General features: G+C 43.1%; 1 protein-coding gene across 2 annotated transcripts in view; it reads left to right on the top strand.

Annotated features, from left to right (window-relative positions):
• Positions 1-24,407, top strand: part of baiap3 (BAI1 associated protein 3) — a 100,463-nt gene that overhangs the window by 9,458 nt on the left and 66,598 nt on the right. For both annotated transcript variants that reach the window (XM_079520448.1, XM_079520447.1), the window contains exons 2-3: positions 4,031-4,183; positions 20,451-20,538. In XM_079520448.1, the coding sequence (XP_079376574.1) occupies positions 4,044-4,183; positions 20,451-20,538 (228 nt within the window). In that variant the 5' untranslated portion in view covers positions 4,031-4,043. The remainder of the gene's footprint in view (positions 1-4,030; positions 4,184-20,450; positions 20,539-24,407) is intronic.

The raw sequence follows: 24,407 nt of genomic DNA, 5'->3' as shown, positions 1-24,407 counted from the left end.
TTCCTTGGAGTGGTTGCACCACTCAAAAAAAAAGGTATCATCTCTTCAATGGACACTCTGATACATAGATATTTCACTAAAAGGCTGTTAAAGGGATGTTCCATTTTAAAACGTTGTGTTGACAGTTGAATAAATGGCAACGGGAACATTTCCTGCATCTCTGTCTGTCTTGAGTTGCAGTCATGCCGTTTACTGAATGGCGTGAACTCATCTGCGATTAACCCATTTTGGACTGAGGTCGATAAAAAAAAAGGCTTCTAAATCCTAATTTCTTTCTGAAAAACCCATGTTTCTATGTCAGTGGTGCTCAACCTTTTTCATGTCAAGGACCCCCAGAATTATCTCTATTGGGCCACGGACCCCCATCTCAAAATATGTAGTTCCAGGGACCCCCCAGAAGCCAATATTTTAATTAAAAATGTTCGCTCTGAAATATATATTCAAAGATTTGTGCCACATTTTCACGATTTAAAAAAGATAGCAGACCTACAAGCTCGTAGCTGTAGATCTGCTATTTTTCAATAGCTGAAGTATAACAGAATGCTTAAAACACCAAAAGGGGTTCCCGCCCAAAATGGGGTTTAAAGCATTTATTGTGAGCGTAGGTCGCAGTTTACTATGAAAGCCTGCGTTTCATGTCAGTCACGACTCGTGTCAGTCAGTTAGTCCCGTCAGTCACGCCTCGTCGTGACATGCTCCATATATGGTCGTCTCCATATATGAAGATCTCATCTCACGGACACCATGTTGATCTGACCTAATCAAATCTCCATATATGGAGCTGACCTGTAGATCCTTCCCTACCCGTCCTTCCTCTTCGATGTCTCCCTTTTTGACTGATACCTGTCCCATCAAAGTCATTAGTGCAGCCACGCCCGGCAGCCGGCGAAAACTAGAGTTCTCAACAGGCCCGACAAATTAAGCCAGCCCGGCCGGGCTGGCCCTACCTGGGCCCTAACTGGGCTGGCCCGAGGCCTACCCGGCCCGAAAACGTCAAATAAAAGAAAATTAAGGCGAGGTCGCTTCTCACCCTCAGGGCGTCTATACTGTTGCACGAGCCACTGTGAACTAAGTTTACGTCACGGTTACTTACAGTTCACTCTTCAGGGGGCACTGTTGACCTATGCAGCTTTCTGAGCGGCGCACACCACTCTTTTAAATAGCTATGTGTGTCCCTATGTCCCCATATATATATATATATATATATATATATATATATATATATACACACACACACACACACAGTAAAAAAGTAAAAAAAGTGTAAAAAAGTAAAAAAGTGTGTCTCTGTCCAAACGTACTTACTGTACGTACTGCCCCCACTGTATGAAGCAAAAATAATTGGGCCACATGGCTCGGCAAGGCTTACCAACTAAAGTGCTCATGATAAAAGACAGGCATGCATAACTAAACTAATTGCAATTAATAGTGCTACAACCTTCAGTAGTCGGCTTCAAAGCAATTAAAAGATGTTGGAGAATAGGCTCGATCTCATTGGCAGCAGAGATTTCAAACATCAAACGTAATAATTTCGTTTAAAAAAACCGGGAACGTGGAGGAGAATTCCGAGCACTCGCAAAAAGTGGAGGAGAGGATCGAGTTGAAATGAACTTTAATATATAAAAGATGGCAACATGTTTCGACCGGATAATAAGGTCTTCGTCAGGGTGAGAACTTCATTTAACTCCCTCAGAGTGGACAAATGGAACAAAATGGACCCGCATTTCCACTTGTCCGTTTGGATCCATTCATCTCTGAATTCAATTAACAGGAGTGCACTGTGCAGTGTGCAGACAGAGAACAGACACTAATAACTACAGCAAACATCAATGCAACACTTGTAACACATGCCACACAAAAAGGTTTGTGTGGCATCCTTAAACACTATAGCATAGGCTATTGTGAAAACATTCTCACTCAATGATGCATCATCATCATTTTTCGACCGCGGTCGAGATCATGGATTTCACAATGCCACGCTAAGACTTTCCGGTCCTTCATTGCCATCCCCAGTTCCTGCTTACTGATGCCTGTGTCCCTATAGCGATGACATCAGGGAACGACAGTTTTCTACCTCTGGTCTGCTTTGAGGCAGGACTCCAGAGAAGAAGGGAAGATATAACCTCATTGTCAGCTCTGTAGCAGTGGCCGGCAAACTGTGTTCTTCTGGATCGAACTAGTGAAGAAACACGGGGAAGGTTGCCGTATATTAGATTAGTCGATGGGTGGCTCTTCCAAGACAGATTTTGCGCTCTCATTAGAAGGCGGGTGTAAGTGCCATCCAACCGTTTCTCTAGTTTCTTTGAAAGTGTCCAACTGTCCATGTCTCGGAGCCATAGAGTAGAATCGGCTCAACGGTCGTCCTAAATATATTTTACTTTTAACATCTTACTAAGCTGGGATGACCAGATCTTATGCATGTCATTGATGTCAATGATGCCATTAGAAAATAGCTCCATTGTACAACAGCAATATAACTCATCATTGCTGCTATCCACAGTATAGCAGGGAAGGGATCAATTCATAATTGTGTGTGTGTGTGTGTGTGTGTGTGTGTGTGTGTGTGTGTGTGTGTGTGTGTGTGTGTGTGTGTGTGTGTGTGTGTGTGTGTGTGTGTGTGTGTGTGTGTGTGTGTGTGTGTGTGTGTGCGTCAGTGTTATTTTTGTGCATGAGTGTGCGTGTGTGTCAGTGTTTTTTTGTGCGTGCGTGTGTGCGTGCTTGCTTGCGACGCCTTGCGTGCGTGCGTGCGTGCGTGCGTGTTAATGTGTCAATACGGAACTGCAACTAACCCTTGTGATTTTGTGTGCAATACCGTATCTTTTATTATTCATGTCCTTGAGTCTTTTAATGGGCATCATGTGTAAAATGTGTTAGCATATTTTAGCATAATCACTCCGATGATTATTTAATCTTTGAAGTGATTTCATTTCATATAATTATTCCACTCTATCTAAATAAAGGTTGATTGAGAAGCATGTGAGAACTCTGAACTCGGAGATCAAATTATAAAATGGAAGATAACTCTCCCAGACTACCGTATCAGTCAGGTGGAGACAGAAATTGTGCACACCTGCTGCTGAGGACCGCGCGTGATTATATAAGGACGATGATTGAGCCACCGATTATCCCGGGGAAGCAAACTAGAAATATCAAACCGTGGACAAAATAGTGTGGAATCTCCGGCCCAGCATGGAAACCTGCAGGAAGCCAGGAATGTCACGGAGTGTTACAAAAATGTGTTACAAGTGTTGCATTGATGTTTGCTGTAGTTATTAGTGTCTGTTCTCTCTCTCCCTCTGTCTGCACACTGCACAGTGCACTCCTGTTAATTGAATTCAGAGATGAATGGATCCAAACGGACAAGTGGAAATGCGGGTCCATTTTGTTCCATTTGTCCACTCTGAGGGAGTTAAATTAAGTTCTCACCCTGACGAAGACCTTATTATCCGGTCGAAACATGTGGCCATCTTTTATATATTAAAGTTTGTTTCAACTCGATCCTCTCCTCCACTTTTTGCGAGTGCTCGGAATTCTCCTCCGCGTTCCCGGTGCTTAATAAACAGGGCTGCCAACACTCCTGGATTTGTCCTGGATTTGGTATCAAAGTCACAAAATTCACCAGGAAACACAGGAAATTACATCTACTCTGTTCAAACGTTTCTGGGGGAGGACCCCCAGCCCCCTGGCCTGCTCCGTCCACCCCCCCCCCTAAAAAAAGATCTCCTGGATTTTCACAGTCTAATGTTGGCAGCCCTGTCCTAGCCCATTTTGACCTGAGATCAGATTCTAAAAATGTCTTCTAAATCCTGACAGTTTTCTGAAAAAGCTATGTTTCTATATCAGTCGTTCTTCGATTTTTCAAAAATAGCAGACCTACTACACCTTCAATAGCTAAAGCATAACAATGCTAACACCAAAAGGGGGTCCCGCCCAAAATGGGCTAGATCGAAGCATCTTCAGACTTTGACTCCTTTGGAGCACCCTGTTGGCTTTTTACTGGATTGTACCGTGTCTTGTCTACTCTGTCCAGCCAGTGAGACAGGATGACGACGCTCCTGGACCTGAAGAGCAGTGTTCTGAGGCAGGTGCAGAGGAGCCAGTCACTGAGGGGCCGGCGGGAGCCTCCACCCTCTGCTGCCAGCAGCCCACTCAGTGCACACAGCCCCGGTCCCTTGGCTCACAGGTACCAAAAAAAAACACTGCCACTCACACGCACGCACGCACGCATGCACGCACGCACGCACGCACGCACGCACGCACGCACTCACACACGTACATACACACGCACGCACTAGGGCATTCACTTCTAGTCATTTTTGCTAGTTGACTAGTTGCCTAGTTTACTAGTCGACTAGTTGTTTAACTACCTATTATGTATATATATATTTTTTTTTTGGAAATAAATATTTGTACATTTAACTATAATCTACCTGATCTTGAGGCCTACAAAATCAGGGGAAAAAAAATACACTTTTTTTTCCTTCTTATCAACTAGTCAACTAGTACCAACAAGGTCGACTAGTGGCTTAACCGATTCCGTACATAGGACATCGCCACACGTCCTAGGGGTCCCTATCGACGCGTACATCCGACGTGTGAGGATGTCTTAGCGCATCCTCAATGATACGGGGCGAGATAAGAATATTCTGAATTTTCTCCTTTTTTTATTTGTCAGTTCGCCTTTCGGCTACCGTATGCTACACTCTAGGCAATTGTTAGCTTACCATTGACTTAGCTGTTAGCGCGGCGGAAAGAATGACTCGTCTCTCCTAATCCAGGGCGCTCTCCATGGTGTTGAACGGATCGATATACTGGCGCTTAATTTCTGCTCCTCATCCGTCTCTCCCGCAAAATATGAACGCTTTTTGGATCAGATATCGTATAAACTAAGTAAACTTTTTTTTAGTGGATTGTTTCCGGGTCATGGGTTTCCGAGTAAAAGCGGCCATGTTGTTCCGGCACCCCAGAGCTCCTATTTTGAAGGACTTCCTGGCACTGATTGTGTTAATGCCCTAGCACGCACGCATGCACGCACGCAAGCACACACACACACACACACACACACACACACACACACACACACACACACACACACACACACACACACACACACACACACACACACACTATTGTCATTAATTTTTGTAATTATTATTATATGATTAGGCAAATTAAAGACATTTTGAGTTACAGTCAAAGGTTAAACCTCCCAAATAGTTTTTTCCCAAATCAATTTTTTTGTGAACGTTGACAATTTGGTTTCAGAAAACTAGGGTTTTAGGAGGTCAGTTACAAAAACACCTTAATTAGGGCTTAGGATATGTATTTTTAGAACCTGCCTTAATCCAAAGCAGCATTTACACCTTATCAATGCAATGTTCCCATCTTCGTGAACTTCCTGTTTGTCTCTGTTGCCATGGGAAACGGCAACAGAAACAGTTGTCTGCATCGGAACCAGTGGTTCCCTTTTCGTGCATCTGAAAATATTTTGTGCCAGGGAGGGACCCCCATGAAGAGAAGATTGTGTTAAAATAATTATACGTTTTTGGAATCCTTTCAATCCTTTCAAGAATAGCAGATGGCTTTTAATGTGTAAAATAATAAAGGGGTTTCAAATGATTGTGATGCTATATTAACTACTATGGCTGGGGAAGTTGGGGAACCCCTGGAACATTTTGTTTTTAATATCATTTCAAAACGTTAAAAAATAAAATAGGTCTGCTATTTTCACTACGTCACATCAGACTTCTCTTTTTGGGATACAGAAAAGAAAAAGCTACACATTTGGGAACTAATGCCCTTATAGGAATAAAGGGACAGACAGACAGACAGACAGACAGACAGACAGACAGACAGACAGACAGACAGACAGACAGACAGACAGACAGAAATTAGCTAGTGATGAAAACCACCAATACATGATGTTGACATGGGCTTTCATGTCTCCTAGCAACAAGATAATGGCACTGTCCACCTGTTTAATTGAACTCATTAGTGGCACTTTGCTATTTCATCATTTCCTTCTTATGAGAGGGATACAAAAAAAGAAATCCGTAAAAAAAATGATGTCTATGTTTATGTAAGTTGAAGGTTTATAACAAATGTGATTGTATGTGTCAGATTTGATCAATAATTAGATTCTCTGTCTTGGTCTGACAACATCAACATCAAAGCCAAGATCAACATCAAAGCCAAAAGTAATGAAACTCATATTTCTACAAGCTCCTACAAAAAAAGTGTTTTGTTAGTAATATGATATGCCTATACTACATTTTGTCTAGTTAATAAGGAGGGTGAAGTACCCTCCCTGGCTGCAACTGTGTTGTACATAATCAGAATTGGCATTTTTTGAAGGACCAGTTGAGTAGTACTGTAGACCCGCAACATGCGAAGGATAGTGTTTATTGGCATACACCGGACAAAATAGCGGCCTATTCTTTGGAAAATTGCTTGAGCCATCAGCATGGAAGCTATTTCATGTCCATTCTTATTTCCTACAGCCATATCACAGCAGCTTCTTTCCCGCAAAGCAATTCATATAGCATACAGTCAGTGGTTGAAAGTAACTACTAAGTACTGTACAATTCTCATGTATGTACTTTACAAATGTTCTGTAGGCTACTTTTACTTCTACTCCATTACATTTCAGAGGCAAATATTGTACTTTTACTCCACTACATTTATTTGAAAACGTTATAGTTACACTTACTAGTTACTTTGTACATTTTTGTTATTATTACAAGACATGCATTAACCACTTCAGCCCATATACTGTACACATTTCGGCCATTTGAAAACCATTTGAAAAGCTCACAATGCGCCGCGATGCGACGCATTGTGAGCTTGCAGATCTGGTATTTTCAAAAGATTTTTTATACATTTGAAAACTTGTAGAGAGGGAGGGGGACCCTCACACTGTCACTTGCTGGTTCAAGAGCTTTTTATTTAATGTCAAATGCAACGTTTTGGTCTTTCGACCTTCCTCAGGCATGATTCAGAATAGGCTGACATGTCACTAAATACATTTCATAGGTATAGACCAGGGGTTCTCAACCCGTGGGTCGCGACCCCTCGGGGGGTCGCCAAATTATTTTAGGGGGTCCCCAAATTATTAAAAAAAAAAGAAGAAAAAAAAAGATTTATTTTTAAATTTTATTTTCACGATTTTTCAAAAATAGCAGACCTACAAGCTCGTAGCGCGCCACTCGGTGGCGCGCTATGAGCTTGTAGATCTGCTATTTTTCAATAGCTAAATTATAACAATGCTTAAAACACCAAAAGGGGTTCCCGCCCAAAATGGTTTAAGGTTATTGTAGCAGTCAATTTATATTGGGGGTCGGGAGGGGGCGGGGTGGGGGTCCCGAGACATTGCCAAAGCATTTCCGGGGGTCCCCGGCCCAAAACGTTGAGAAACCCTGGTATAGACAACCAATCAGAAACACATGTAACTAGAAAAAGTGCCCTTCCGGGCACAGGTCTCCACCAGGAGGATAGGAGTGTGTGTGATGTTTGGCAAGGATGTTTAGGAGGATGTTTTTTTTTTTTTTTGATGATTTGAGGCATTTTGTTCCAAAAATGTGTTTTGCAAAAATCAACCTGTTGGTGGCGCTATAACAGGCCAATGTGAAAAGGGTGGGATATATTCCTCAGCCTAGTAAGAAAAAGTGTGAAAGATTTCACGTAAATTGCATGCTGCGTTCATGATTTGAGGCTATTGTTCAAAACGGGGCAATCTTGCAAACTGTGAAAGCCAATTATAGCCAATTAGGATGGAATATGAAATATCGGACAGATCCAACTTGAGCACATGACCATAGAGATACTGTGTAACGATTTGTGAGATTTTTGGACAGGATCTGGAGGAGTAATATCAAAGAATGTGTTTTACAAAAGTCGGCCTCCTGGTGGCGCTATAAAAGGCAGATGCGGAAAATGCAGGTCAAAGGTTTGTCCTTGGCCTCTAGGGAGTGTGCATGCAACGTTTCACGCAGATCGGTGCAGTTGTAGGTCAAAAATGTGAAAAGCTGCCTCATGGTGGCGCTATAACTGGCCGTTCTGGAAAATGTGGGGCAGAGGTTCATCGTTGGCATCCAGGGAGTGTGTGTGCAAAGTTTGGCATCGGCCGGGTTAACGGTGCCGGAGATTAGCTGTACACAGACGGACGGAAGGACACACACACGGACGGACGGACACACACACGGACGGAGTGCAAAACATACTCTCTCCCCATGCCTTCGGCCTGGTGGAGACAATCATCATAACAGGTAGCAGCTGCATAGTACAGTCATGTGACTCTTAAAGTTACAGTGCTTCTGTGACATTCCTCAAATACCATTGAAAATAGTTTGAAAACTTGAAACGGTTGAAATACATTTGAAAACTTGAAATGGTACAGTGTGCATAATGAGCACTTTGTACTTTTGGTACATTAAGTATATGTTGATACCAATACTTTTATACTTTTACTCAAGTACATTTTGAATTCTTGACTTTCACTTGTAACAGAGTACTTTTATATTGCAGTATTGGTACTTTTACGTACTGTAAGTAAAACATGCGAGTACTTTTTAAACCACTTTCCACTTTTTCTGTGGTTCTCAACATGTAAGCCGGGTGCCCACTAATGGGCCGCGACGATATTGCAGGTGGGCCCCCAAATAATTGGAAAAGATTTGAATGATAATATAACCTGTGCATATATATATATATATATATATATAGCCAGACGGATTGTCTGGCTGGCTCGCAAACTCTGAAATGCTGTTATAGACAATTGGAATGGTACGGTATATGAGAAATATGATGTACCGGTATATGTTGTTCACATGACTTGATGATAATTTCTATTGTACAGATTTGTGTGAGTTTTGGAGGAAAAACAACTGTCCAACAGTTGTAGCAAAATGTGTGTTTTGAAGCAAATGGGGAGTTGTGTCCAAGCAGGAATCCAGGGGGAAACTAGTTGTATTGTACGACCTATGGTTCAAGAGTCATACGGCAGGTAACGTGTTACTGTACAGTCAGTGCCACCATGAGGTCTGTTTGAAACATTTGGAGGCAGTGGTGCGTCCTTGGGCTGTGAGAGTCTGCGTGCAAAGATTCACACAGATCGTTCCAGCGGTGCCGGAGATTAGCTGTTCACGGATGGACAGACGGACACACACACGGATTGGGGGGGGGGGGGGGGGGGGACCAAATTAATTATCCAACCAGAGAGACAGGGTTACACAGGCTCACTCTCATTAACCCATTTTGACGTGAGATCAGATTCTAAAAATGTCTTCTACATCCTGACAGTTTTCTGAAAAAGCTGTTTCTATGTCAGTGGTTCTTCGATTTTTCAAAAATAGCAGACCTACAAGCTCGTAGCGCGCCACTCGGTGGCGCGCTATGAGCTTGTAGATCTGCTATTTTTCAATAGCTAAAGCATAACATAATGCTGACACCAAAAGGGGTTCCCGCCCAAAATGGGTTAACGATTTGCAAATGCATATATTCATGATCAGCACCCTGATCGCTGTCAGCTGCTATGACTTGTCGGCACTGGAGAGATTGCTCTGCCGAGTTAACGAGTGATTAACGAGATGTTTTTCACATCCTGTAAACGAACCGGACAGCCACTGTGGAAATGAACAGTGGGAGATTACGTTTCAATAAATCCACACATGATTCCAATCCCAGCAGGTGTTTGTTTTGTTTTGTTTAATGGCCTGCTCATCTCCATTTAGATGGGGTCTTGCTTTTTGAGGGGCGCTATAGCCCCTCCTAGAACCAGCTATTAGGGTAAACTTTATGGCAATGTTGTTTGACTCTTTTCATGATCATTCCTGTTTAGATGATGGTATAGTTATTTTTGTGATTGGATTATAATGTGAATATGTTAATATGCTCATTTAACCAAATAACACTGTCTTTGCACAGCATATAATTTTTTTGCAACCCTTGCTTCTATGTCACAACAGAGTCCATTACTCCATGTGGAGTAATGACTTCTCCGTGACTCGCCACATCCGCGTGTCTCCCCGTGAGTCTCTATGAATCTGTCCCAGGTGAATCTCATCATCAGGCATGATGAGACCTCCTGCCCGCCACACTGACAGACAGGCAGGAGGAGGATCTGCTTCTGAAATGCCAAATCAATAAAGACCTGGATGGGAGTTTAATACTCCGCTGTGACCCTTAAATATTAAATAATACTATTCTGACACATTGGATTAGAAAGTAACACCTTCTCCCTACCAAGCACCATTCAGCACCATGGACAGCGCCAAGGGCCAGAGAGCAGAAGAGAGACATAAGTAGGCTAGTCAATCTATCTAAGGTTTGATCCAAAATAAATTGCAACAGTAGCCTAATCGTTCCAGGATTTTTATGATCCTTAGGGTCATCCAAATAACAAAAAAAAAACACAACCTTTTTACGTTTGGTAATTTTGTACAAAATATGACTCCCCAGTCAAAAAACACTTTGTGTTTGAAATAGACACTAGTGCTTTCTAGGGTATGATTTGGGGCCCTAAAGATGAATACAACATTAATATCAACATCGTTATACTGTCCATAAAGAGCTCCCGAGGTGATTTAGAGGGTGAACACACGGACGGATTTCCTGTTGTGGGCATCCATATTAATGCTAAATAAATAGCGTCAATGCTAGCGAGCTAAAATATAGCCATCCTTGCTCTAGAAAGAGCCAATGTTTCCATCTAGACCACCGGATAATCAGCAAAGACCTCCGAACATCGCGTGTTTTATCCAAACCACGGAGAGCTCCGTAGATTTCGAGTTATTCAGCTTTTAGTCAGCCTGTATAATGGGAGGTGGACGGGGGCGAGGTTGCGCAACCCGGTCTAGGATCGCTAAAGAACGAAAGGCCAAGCCACAATAATAATGAAAGAATATAAATCAGCGATCCGGTTTGTATATCAATAATAAAGCTTATCAGACGGAGTACTCCGCCAGGAGCAGAAGTTAATTAGATTACTTATGGCGGAGCGTTACGTCACAAGCAGTAAGTCTGTTAAAGGACGGCAGGGATTTGCATTTTTTGAGGGAGGGAGTCAGGGCATTCCACACTTGGGTGGCAGTGCTGTAGAAGGAGAATTTGTTTTTGAAAGTGGGTGGTACCAGATCGTTGTTCTCGCTTCCTCTTGTATCGTGGCTGTGGGAGTCACTCACTTTTTTTGAGGTAGTTTGTCAGGTATGTGGGGGTACAGAGGGCATAGAGGGCAAAGCTGCATTTACAATTTTAAATGTCAGTCCCAATTTCAATTGCTTAACTCTGTTTTCTACCCGAAGCCACCCTAGACTATCAAAATGGGTTGCAAAGAGATGGGTCATGGGCCCCAGACCGAGGAGTATAGTCGAATTAAGTTTGTTTTAGGAGGTTTGTAGTTTGGTCTTTAGTGTCATAGGGATGTTTGAGAACCAAGAGGTGCAAGCATAAAGCAGGGCTGAATTAGGGCTCCCGCTAGAGTCAATTGGCTTTAAAGATGTGTGGAAGGTTTACATTTTTTATTTTTTCAAAATCTTTTTTTCTTTTCGTTTTATAACAGTATGGGTCTCAAGTCACAGGTTCATAGAAAAAAATAAAAATAAAATATCAGATTTTAGTATCAGTGACTGAGGTAAACAAACGTAGCCTACTGTATGAATCACAGAGATCGTGGGCAGACATAATGAAAAGACTGTTATTGTGCAAAACATGCCCCTTCAAGACAAAAGAAAAACATTTTCTCCCCTTCAAGTCCCAATTTAGTGAAGCCAATTCCCAATTCCCCAGCCTCTCTACAAGTACTCCATCTCTGCTAACCTCCACAATCAGTCATTGGGAGGGTGAAGAAAGCCTCGGGTCTCCTCCGATACCCGGGCCTGAAGGTTTACATTTTGTACGAAATGCCACAAGCACTGCTGGAGTCTGACCAATCAATAAGAGGCTTTGAACGTGCACACACACACTCCCAGTAGGCCAAGGAAGACCCTCCACCCATCCCGTCTTATTCAATGTAATGGGTCCCGGGACCCAGGGGTGTTCTTTTAGATGAGTCCCACGTCCCAATGACACTCTGAGTCCGAGTCCCACTTCAACGACGTTAGGAGTTTTTTTTTTTTTACAAACTCCCATTTCATCTTATATGAAATTAAATATTTGTTGTTATTTTTATTTATTTAGTGATTTCTTTTTAACGTGGATCTCTTCCAGTACAGTACTCAGTGCTCAGTACAGTATTGTGTCCCAGGCCACCGGAGGGTGACATGATTGTGCTCAGTACAGTATTGTGTCCCAGGCCCCCGGAGGGTGACATGATTGTGCTCAGTACAGTATTGTGTCCCAGGCCCCCGGAGGGTGACATGATTGTACTCAGTACAGTATTGTGTCCCAGGCCCCCGGAGGGTGACATGATTGTGCTCAGTACAGTATTGCGTCCCAGGCCCCCGGAGGGTGACATGATTGTGCTCAGTACAGTATTGTGTCCCAGGCCCCCGGAGGGTGACATGATTCAGTACAGTATTGTGTCCCAGGCCCCCGGAGGGTGACATGATGCTCAGTACAGTATTGTGTCCCAGGCCCCCGGAGGGTGACATGATTCAGTACAGTATTGTGTCCCAGGCCCCCGGAGGGTGACATGATGCTCAGTACAGTATTGTGTCCCAGGCCCCCGGAGGGTGACATGATTCAGTACAGTATTGTGTCCCAGGCCCCCGGAGGGTGACATGATGCTCAGTACAGTATTGTGTCCCAGGCCCCCGGAGGGTGACATGATTCAGTACAGTATTGTGTCCCAGGCCCCCGGAGGGTGACATGATGCTCAGTACAGTATTGTGTCCCAGGCCCCCGGAGGGTGACATGATTCAGTACAGTATTGTGTCCCAGGCCCCCGGAGGGTGACATGATGCTCAGTACAGTATTGTGTCCCAGGCCCCCGGAGGGTGACATGATGCTCAGTACAGTATTGTGTCCCAGGCCCCCGGAGGGTGACATGATGCTCAGTACAGTATTGTGTCCCAGGCCCCCGGAGGGTGACATGATTGTGCCCTTCCTCAATAGTGTGTCTAAGGACGCAGGATGCAGGCTATTTGCATCACTGCTTATGGTTGAATCTGCATAATTTCATACAATAATTGATGTAGTGAAGGTCCCTGCTCTCTCTCTCTCTCTCTCTCTCAGCTAATTAAGGGGCCCTTGGTCTGATCTATGACACCTGTGATATAATTGCAATGAGATGTATACTTGCAAACTATTTCCACAGCCCAAATATGAAATAAGGGCTCATTGTCACATTCACACTGTAGTTTTTTGTATTTGTTTTCCATCAATGTCCCACCCCAGACAATGAGACACACGGGTAATGTTTGAATGCATAATCAGAGTAAATTAGAATAAAACCAAACAAAAGAAGCACCTGTTCCCTAGCAACAACAAATGGCATTGTTATCGTGTGTGTGTCGTGTGTGTGTGTGTGTGTGTGTGTGTGTGTGCGTGTGCGTGTGCGTGTGCGCGTGTGTGTGTGCGTGCCCTTGTAAAATATGATATGTTGATTTTGCTTTTGGTTACACAGCCGTTTGTTCATTTAATGCTAAAGTGAATTAATTGGCCTTGATTAAATCAGTATATTTTTGAGCATCATTGATGAGCTGAAATCTGGAAACAAAAGATATGTTCTCACAAAGAACTTTGAGGTATTCTTCTGGCAGTGAATGGACACGACGACTGTGTTTCTCCCGAGATATGGTTGCTCCGTGTGCTAAAACAAACGTTCTATGAGTCATCAAACTCAGTCCAACAATAATCCATTGTCACAGAGAGACTTGGTTCTGTGGTGTCCAGTCTCAGAAAAGAGTTAAAAAACAGTTAAAATGTCGACGGCAGGAATAGAAAGTGTGAGTTGTCTTTTTTTTTTAGGGCGGATTGCAATAAAGAATAGTTCAACAACATGAACAAGAACAAAATCAGAAAAACTGTTATGTATAAACGTCTTATTATTTTTGACATGCAATCATAGCGTAATGTTTAAAATAATAAATCACATTTATTAACAGTTTGACTCCATAAAACGCGTTACCCGCTATTTAATCAAATATTCTACGCTGCCGAGATTGTTTTATTACCTTTAGAGAGCATACGCTGAAGTATTTGCAGCTTTCAACGACGAAAATCCGGCGAAAAATGGTCCGTCGGCATGTTTTGATCATCATCACCAGCGGCCATTACAATGCGGTACAGGATCCGCCTCTATGAGGCATTGTAGTCCAAACAAACCCCCCGTCCACTTACATTGAGCTCAATTTCCCAGAAGCCCTAGCAGCCCAGATGATGACTTGATTTCCGGTTTCGTCATCAGGTCCCGGATAAATCCGCTGTTTCTTTTTAATTATTTTAAAACGGCGAATTAAACACATTAAACAAATGCCGGGTATAGCGCTTTACGCGCGGTGGAACACTGGATTAAACAATTAGCGGCCGTCAAACTGTTAACACAATAATTAAAGCTTATACTTCCTCTGCATGAAGAATGTAGAAATCACCAGGTTCATAACATATAGATATATAACATATATATATATGTATATATGTATATATACATATATAACATATAGAATATATAGAATAACATATACACGGAGCCTCCACCCGGTCTGATGGATGAATAAGATCAGCTCTTATACAAACTACATGTTATTTGAACTCTATTCCGCAGCCTATATATCAGTCAAAGCTCCGCCGCTGCATGCGCCTCCATGTCAACGGAGACACCCGTCCAGCCTCTCCCAGCATGGCTGCCGTTGGTCTCCATCGATACCTCTGGGATTTTTGTGCGCACGCGTGCGGTCTTCGTTCTGAGGAGAGATCAGTGGGTGCTGGGCCGGGCCAGCTGCCACGCGCCCGCTGTGCATGCCACGACGGGCGCTAATAAAGGAGCGTGACTGAGCTGTGTGTGTGCGTGTGTGTGTGTGACTGTGTGTGTGACTGTGTGTGTGTGTGTGTGTGTGTGTGACTGTGTGTGTGTGTGTGACTGTGTGTGTGGTTCTCCATCTGTGGCAGAGAGCGGAGGTGATCACTGAGACAGGATGTGTGGGAGTCAGTCACACAGGCAGGCAGACAGTCCTGTGTTAGTGTTGCTGTGGCTCATTCCTCTGCCCCAAGAGGCTATCAGTCAAGCCAAGTTTATTTATTTATACACTTCATTTCATATGACAGGCGTAGACTTGTGTGCTGCTAATTAACCCATTTTGGGCGGGAACCCCTTTTGGTGTTTTAAACATTGTGTTATAATTTAGCTATTGAAAAATAGCAGATCTACAAGCTCATAGCGCGCCACTCGGTGGCGCGCTATGAGCTTGTAGGTCTGCAATTTTTTGAAAAATCGTGAAAATATTTATTTCAGAAAACTGGATTTTTTTAAAATTTCGACATCACGCCTAAATGGGTTAAGAAGCAAAAAAATAATAAAAAATCACACTTGTGTAAAGTGAGGGGCACCAACATCGTGCTCTGTTTGTTTAACATGCTCTAAACCAGGGGGTTCTCAACGTTTTTGGCTGGGGACCCCCTGGGAATGCTTTGGCCATGTCTCCATGCTTGCACATCTGCTATTTTTGAACAGTGAGTTTGAAAAATCTTGAAAGTGTGAGAAGAACTACTGATTTAGAAGGCATTTGTAGAATCGGCCTCTTTGCCAAATTAAACGTAATATATTTTCAAGGTTTTTTTTTGCCCCTCCCTCCTACTGTATGTCCAGCTTTTGGTGTGTGTACACAAACTTTGTCCTACACAAATCACAGTGACAATGAATGGACAATTTATGTTTGTTTTTTTTAGTAAACACAAACATTGCGTAACACAAACATTGAAGACGAAGGTGAGGACGCAAATTCTGATTGGCTGGAATGAGATGATGTATGATGATGATGACGATAAAATCCCCCCCCCCCACTTCACACAGGTGTGATTTTTGAGTGGTGCAACCACTCCAAGGAACAGCAATGTCCGTGTCAACCGTGTGTTCAACCGTGTGTTCATGTTTGTGTGTTTGTGTGTGACTATGTCTATGAGCACCAGTACCAATGAGTACCAAAAGTGGCGCTGTTGTGCCAGAAACAGAGAGAGAGAGAGATAGTGCTGCACTGTTGCCTGCTAATGAGAGAGAGAGAGAGAGAGAGAGAGAGATGGGGGGGGGGGGACGGAGTTGCACCTAAGGCTGCAACAACGAATCGATTAAATCGATAAAAATCGATAATTAAATTCGTTGCCAACGAATTTGATTATCGATTTAATCGCGGGTGTTTTCCAACATTAAAATCTAACGTAAAGCTGCTTTCTTTTTACCGTTCAGTAATGGCACTAGGCTGAACGATCAATATGCAACGGGTCGGTATAAACAACACGAGATTGTCTTGAACGTGACCTGAGCGCTCCGCATCTACCCCTCTCTCTCTCTCCCAACTTCAGTCTCCCCCACACACACACGCGCACACACACACACACACACAGAGAGAGAGAGAGAGCGTCAAGTCGCTCTGTGGCTGCGATGAGCTCCGCAAAAACAGCTGATCTGTGAGCTCATCAACGTCATCAACAGGTTGCAAAATGCCCCAAACAGGTCCCAAAACATGGTATTTGTGAGCACCGCCACTGTCCATATTTTTTGTCGTATGACCAAAAATGCTCCCCAAAGTCTGAATCTGGCAGTCTACGGAGCACTAGCAGTGTAGCTCGTTAGCTCCTCAAATTTGTTCCACCTGTGTTACTCAGCAGCGCATTGAAGTGGGCACAGGGCAAAAGCAGAACGTTTTGCTTAACAATGATCAGTTGTTCAGTGCTGTTTAACTTTGGCAATAAGTGATACTAGAGCCTAGAGAACATGCTAATATGGCTGCTAAATAAGAACGGTTTCCTCTATCAGCTAGCATGCTGGTGTGTGTGTGTGTGTGTGTGTGTGTAGGACAGTGGTTCTCATAGTGGGAGTTTCAGCTAAATTATAGATAGTTAGCAAGTAAACCATGTGGACCCTAAAAGGGTCTGTAACAGAGAGTGCAAAAATGGAACCAAATGGACTCTCAAAATTGACATTGATTTTTACAATAGAAATAAAATAATAATAAATTGGGGTCCCAGAGATAGAAATGGAAAGAATATACACGGTCAACATTACAGATTACAGTATCATTACAAAGTACAAAAAAGGGGGTAAAATATAGATTTTGAAGGAGTATTCATTTTTATTGTCTTTATTGTTAGTTACAACATGCCTACAATAACTTGAAGCAAAATTTTAAAGGTAATTGCAAAAAGGTGCCATAATCCGATTAATCGATTCATCGTTTAAATAATCGCCCGATGAATCGATTATGAAAATAATCGTTAGTTGCAGCCCTACCACTCACTCAGTTCACACAGGTGTGATTTTTATACTTACATCTCAGAAGACTCCGTGGTGGTATGACGCATCAACGTCGCATCACGGTGGTATGCAGTGGGGGGGGGGGGGGGGATTCCCAAGATTCCCAGGCGGCAATATCTCCCTCAATGTGCCTCCAGTGAACATGAACGTTGCCTCAGTCCATAACCATGACAACAGAGGCTCAGAAATTATACCAAGTGACATGAGTCTAGGCCAGGGTTGACTCAATCGCTCAGAGATGAGAGAAAAACATCATACATGTTTTACCACGGACCTCCGCGCACGATGGTAGATTAAGGTGCTTAACCCATTTTGGACTGAGGTCGAGGCTTCTAAATCCTAAATTTTTTCTGAAAAACCTATGTTTCTATGTCAGTGGTGCTCAACCCTTTTCATGTCAAGGACCCCCAGAATTATCTGTATTGGGCCACGGACCCCCATCTCAAAATATGTAGTTCCAGGGACCCCCCCAGAAGCAAATATTTTCGTTAAAAATGTTCGCTCTGAAATTTATATTCAATGATTTGCACCACATTTTCACGATTTTTCAAAAATAGCAGACATACAAGCTCGTAGCGCGCCACTCGGTGGCGCGCTACGAGCTTGTAGATCTGCTATTTTTCAATAGCTAAAGCATAACATAATGCTAACACCAAAAGGGGTTCCCGCCCAACATGGGTTAATGAAGACATATGTTGGATCACTCAGAGCCTTCGCTCTCATCCGTGTGTCTTAACCCATGGGAATACAGTGAATGATAGGAAGGCAAAGGAAGCACAGGGACGCCGTCGTCGTGTAACTGGTGTCTATATCTCCCATTAATTCTCTTTGGAGCGGGAACCCCTTTTGGTGTTTTAAAGCATTATGTTATACTTTAGCTATAGAGCTCCGAAGTCTGACGTCACTTTCAGTAGAGGTCGTCAATCTCCAGGTTCATGTATTTGTTTATTTGCATTGAGATCCCCAAACGGCGATTTTAGGTCGCTTCATATAAGAACTGTGTTTGAAAAATAAACCGACCACCTCTGCGTTTCTGTCAGGGGAGTGGCTGTGCGTCGTTAATGATGTCCATTCATATTTGATACAGCCAGTTTCTAGAGAAAATGTCGCTGAGCATATACGTCACGCCCAGCTGTCAACATATTGCGTTCCTGAGATTCCTCGTTGACGTAAGCTCAGCTGGTGGTGACTCGACTCGTACTAACCACGATACATTATATATCAATACAATAAAAAATAAATAAACGTAATTAACGTTCAGTTTCTGTTGTGCGACGGGCTGCGGGCAGAAGCAGCCTACCTGGAAATGTAGTCTCTGGGTTGTTTGGCTCGTTTCTAACGCTTATTTTGTTACTCTTTGGGTATATTTGTACATTTCCACCTTCAGTCGATGCTTCATATCCATATGAGTGAAAAGGCTGGGGTGATCGGTTTATTTTTCAAACACAGTTCTTATATGAGGCGATCTAAAATCCCCCTATGGAGAGTACAATGCTTATAAAAACATACATGAACCTTTTCGCTCACTGCCCTCTACTGGTAGTAGAGGGCAGTGACGTCAGGACTTCGGTGCTCTATTGAAAAATAGCAGACCTACAAGGCTCATAGCGCGCCACCGAGTGGCGCGCTACGAGCCTTGTAGGTCTGCTATTTTTGAAAAATCGTTAAGATGTGGTGCAAATCATTGAATATATATTTCAGAGCGAACATTTTGAACTAAAATATTTGCTTCTGGGGGGTCCCTGGAACTACATATTTTGATATGGGGGTCCGTGGCTCAATAAAGATAATTCTGGGGGTCCTTGACATGAAAAAGGTTGAGCTCCACTGCCATAGAAACATAGGTTTTTCAGAAAAAAATAGGATTTAGAAGCCTTTTTTTTAATCGACCTCAGTCCAAAATGGGTTAAATCTCTTTATGCAGCGGTTACAGGTACTGCACGCTTGCGCTTGGTAGGTTCAGAAGGTTCATTAACCCATTCTGGGCGGGAACCCCTTTTGGTGTTTTAAACATTGTTATAATTTAGCTATTGAAAAATAGCAGATCTACAAGCTCGTAGCGCGCCACCGAGTGGCGCGCTACGAGCTTGTAGGTCTGCTATTTTTGAAAAATCGTGAAAATATTTATTTCCGAAAACTGGAGGATTTAGAAGATTCTTTTTCTTCAGGAAATTTTTTTTTTTTAATCGACCTCAGTCCAAAATGGATGAATTCTCTTTTATGCAGCAGTTACAGGTACTGCACGCTTGGTTGGTAGGTTCAGAAGAGAAGAAAGGGAAGGAAAATCCTTACTGACCGGCTAATTGTTACGTCTCATCTGTTGTCAGGAAGTTGTCATGCCAATGTCACACGGTCTAATTTATTTATAAACTGTTTATGAGCTGTGCTATTCACATACTGTACAATCAGTTAGACCTCTATTGTCTCAGGTGACTGAAGAAGTTTGGTCTTACGGGCTTAGTTTCTACAGAGGTACAACTGAGAGCGTCCTGACTGGCTGCGTCGCTGCCTGCTATGAAACTACAGTATACTGACCTCAACCTCAAAGCAATGCAGGGGGAGATTGAATCAGCATCAGTGGATGCACCCTCAATCCAGCACATAAATGATGGACATGGTGTCAGAAAATCTCATGAAACACTAGAGCCATCCCAAGTTAACCACGGAGTGGCAAGTGTCTTCATAGCCACTGGTAGGAGGTCGCTAAACAGCTACTTCCCCGGACAATAAGACTTGTGAATGTGAACCACCCAAAATAAAGTGCCAGGACAATCGGACAAAACATTTTTTTCCCTTTGTTGTTGTATAGGCCTACATGTTTATTATTGTTAATGCTACTACACTGTCTTATGAACAAAATCATTTTTACTATCATGTACTTATATTGTACACAGGATGTATAACAGTGAAGAAACCTTTGAAAGTCAAAAGTACAAAATCACATATATGGTTTCCTTTTATTTCAATGCCTTGTTGTCAAATTTGAATTGTCATTGCATAGATGTATACATAGTAATAGGCCTAACATGTTGTTTCCTCTACTTGGCAGGATTTCCGAGGACAGCGTGGAGTTCTTTGAACGAATAAATGCGATCCTCCAGAAGGAAGAAACCATGCTGCACGCTGCTCAGGCGGAGGTAACCTCCACTCCTTTCCTTCTGTCAAACTAGTAGTACCGAGTGGGCTTCATGCCAGCCTTATTTCCACCCTTTCCACCCGCTAATTATGACCAAAGGCACGGCGTGCTGTATATACAGCTTGTCCTTCAGCCCACTGATCAAGCCAATATGACGTCCGCAGACAGAAGGACACAAGGTTAAGTAAGATGCTGGGAAGCTGTCACAAGCTGCTCCCTCGATCGGCCCCTCCTACTACTACACTATGCCAGGAAGGCACACAGACTAAGGCCTGACTCACCTTCGCAACAGATTGATGTGAGACTTATTGACTGATGCAAGCTCACAATGCATTTCCAATGGGAGTCACATGGTTTGACACAACATTTGTGTTGTATGAGGGGGTGGGGGGCAGTCGAAACACATGTCAAAGCATGTGACTTCCATTGGAAATGCATTGGGGCAAGGTGTAAACAAACCCTTTGCATACATCTAGCATAAATCAATGTTGTATGCTAGATGTAAAGGTGTGAGTCGGGCCTTAAGGGTGCACTCACACGGTTAATGCAATTCTCTGTGCTCGTTGGATCAATGCTGTGTTGTGTCATGGCCGCCCAATGCATTTCCAATGGAGGTCACATGGTTTGACACAACATTGTGTTGTATGAGGGGGAGGGGCGCAGTCGAAACACAGCTGAAAGCCATACAACAGACCCCTCCCCCTATGTTGTGTCAAACCATGTGACCTCCATTGGAAATGCATTGGGCGGCCATGATACTACACAGCATTGATCCAACGAGCACAGATAATTGCATTAAAGGTGTGAGCTCAGCCTTAGGCTGAGCTCACACGGTTAATGCAATGCTCTATGCTCGTTGGATGCATGTTGTGTTGTGTCATGGCCGCCCAATGCATTTCCAATGGGAGTCACATGGTTTGACACAACATTGTGTTGTGTGAGGGGGAGGGGCGCAGTCGAAACACAGCTGAAAGCCATACAACAGACCTCCAATGGAGGTCACATGTGTCACATGTGACACTCACAACAAAAATCACTGCATTAAGGCCTCACTCACACGGTCACAACACAGATTTTTGTTGTGAGTGTCATGGCCGCCCCCAATGCATTTCCAATGGAGGTCACATGGTCTGTTGTATGGCTTTCAGCTGTGTTTCGACTGCGCCCCTCCCCCTCACACAACACAATGTTGTGTCAAACCATGTGACCTCCATTGGAAATGCATTGGGCGGCCATGATACTACACAGCATTGATCCAACGAGCACGAGAATTGCATTAAAGGTGTGAGCTCAGCCTAACCGTGTGAGCTCAGCCTTACAGTCAGTAGTGGGAAAAAGTACTCCAAGTTTTTACACAAGTAAAAGTATCAATACTGCAATATAGAAGTACTCTGTTACAAGTAAGAATTCAACATTTACTTGAGTAAAAGTACAAAGATACTGGCTTTAAAATGTACTTAAAGCACCTAAAGTAAAAGTACTAATTGTGCAGAATGTCCCATTTAAGGTTTTCAAATGTATAATAATCTTTTGAAAATAGCCGATCTACAAGCTCACAATGCGTTGTCGGAAATGCCTCTGAAATGGAGGAACAAGTAGAAGTGAAAGTACAGTAAAAATGTTACATACTCAGGTAAAGTACAATACCTCAAAATTTTACTTAAGTACAGTACTTAAGTAAATATACTTAGTTACTTTCCACCCACTGCACGATGCTATTGCATGCTTTAGCATAAGAGACACTTTCCACGTAAAGTCTGCATAGAGAACAATGCACTGATCCTCCACACATTGTCCATCCTCAGTGTGTCTGTATTTTCACTACATGAACACGAAACCAAGCCTCTGATCTCCAATATTAGATGCCACTCCTCCTAAATCCCAGCATAATCCCCAGAAAACCCTACATATGAGCTCTTGACAACCAGTAAGCAGTACACTGGATTACTGGTTGTCACTGGAAGTCTCTGTTGCTGTTGTTATATTGCCTCGAATGTAACTGTTTAGTTGACATAGCCTGGCTAATAAGCCAGACTCAAATCACACTGTCGTGTGGTATTTGAGTCTGGAGATGCTGTGTATGGATCTTGTTTCCCGGGGGGCGGGTTCAAACATTTTCTCTTTGACGCAATTGGTCAGAGCTACTGTCAGTCAAAGGTCTCAAGCATTGAACGTCACTGTACCAAAGCCCGCCCATATTGCATACGGTGTCCCGATTGGCCACACCAGTTCTCTGGTGTAGGAAATGGGCGTACAATTGAGCCTCTCCAGACCGTAATCCGCCGGCAGGCAATTTTTTTTTGCCAACGGCTGATTCGGTCTGGCTTATTAGCCAGGCTAGAGTTGACAGGCCTATTGATTTCCCGTTGTGTGACGTTAGTCAAAAGGCACCGAAAACAAAATGTGCTTTTGCTGTTTGAAGGTTTCATTCAGACATAACGACCCCCCAAATCCATGCTCTTCTTTTCCCCTCATAAGACTTCAGGCCACAGATATAAAAAGTTAAAACTTAGATACCTCATTCGCTGCTGCAGTTCATGGGAGCTGCATATAGCCCATTGCGCATGTTTCTTTCCTTCCATGGAGCACCATAAGCAACATGGCGTCGCCCATACGGTCTTCGCGTCTCGTCCTCTTTAGACAGTCCTTTCCCAGTGACTATAGTCCTGGGAAAAGACGTGCTGTGATTGGCCAGTAGTCACTTTGAGTGGCAGCGTGCTGTGCCTCCGCCATATTGGATAGCCAATATGGCAGCCGCCATGATACTATACACATGCCCCAGAGCGTGGAGGAGGCGTCTACCTTTCCGTCCAATTTCCTGCCAGATTTGTTGAGACACCATGCCTCCTCTAGTTGTTTAAATGTGCCCAAGAAAAGAACAGTTACCCTCCACTGAGTTATGGGCCAGCCAATGATGACTTTTAACTTCATTTTGGCTGAATGGCCATTAAAAGTGTGGCAAGTGGCTTGGGCTTAGTATCAGTGACGCGTTATTATGTATCCCACCGCAGTTCTAGGAAAGCCCTGCTGTGATTGGCCAGTAGTCGTTGTGATTGACAGTTCTCGTTTTTGCGACCAGTCATTAGTCCTACAACTACAACCTATTAGACAGGTGCAATTATGGTTTGACCCTAAAAAAATTGCAACAGAAGGTTTCTCAACTGTTTTGTGTAGTATTAGGTGTCCTTAATAACATACTAAAAGTTTACCAAAGTTTGACCATGCGAAAGGTGTTATTTTAGCATAATATGCATAATATGCCCATAACATCCTATATAAGGCAAAAAAGTCCAAATTTCATCATTCTTTAAGTAACATGTGACATATGAAACTAGGGTGTTTGCATGATTCTGAATCCATTCCAAGCATTAGTTTTGCACAAAAAACACTCCTTGGGCTAAATTAGGCCATATCCACTTGACCAAATGTGCTGACCTCATCACGTTTGTGTGGCCGTTTTCCTCCCAAGGAGTGTTTTTTGTGCAAAACTAATGCTTGGAATGGATTCAGAATCATGCAAACACCCTAGTTTCATATGTCACATGTTACTTAAAGAATGATGAAATTTGGACTTTTTTGCCTTATATAGGATGTTATGGGCATATTATGCATATTATGCTAAAATAACACCTTTCGCATGGTCAAACTTTGGTAAACTTTTAGTATGTTATTAAGGACACCTAATACTACACAAAACAGTTGAGAAACCTTCTGTTGCAATTTTTTTAGGGTAAGGTGCCTTTTTTTCATATATGCCCTCACCTATATCTCAAACCCTCACCCTAAACCTAACCTCCCACGGGGCAGCACACCTAAACCTAACCTTAACCCATGTCTAACCAATGACTAGTCTAAACTAAGTATGCACCC

The sequence above is a fragment of the Electrona antarctica genome (assembly GCF_951216825.1).
Source record: "Electrona antarctica genome assembly, chromosome: 14".
Lineage (NCBI taxonomy): Eukaryota > Metazoa > Chordata > Actinopteri > Myctophiformes > Myctophidae > Electrona > Electrona antarctica.
This window is presented reverse-complemented; position numbering and strand designations above follow the sequence as displayed.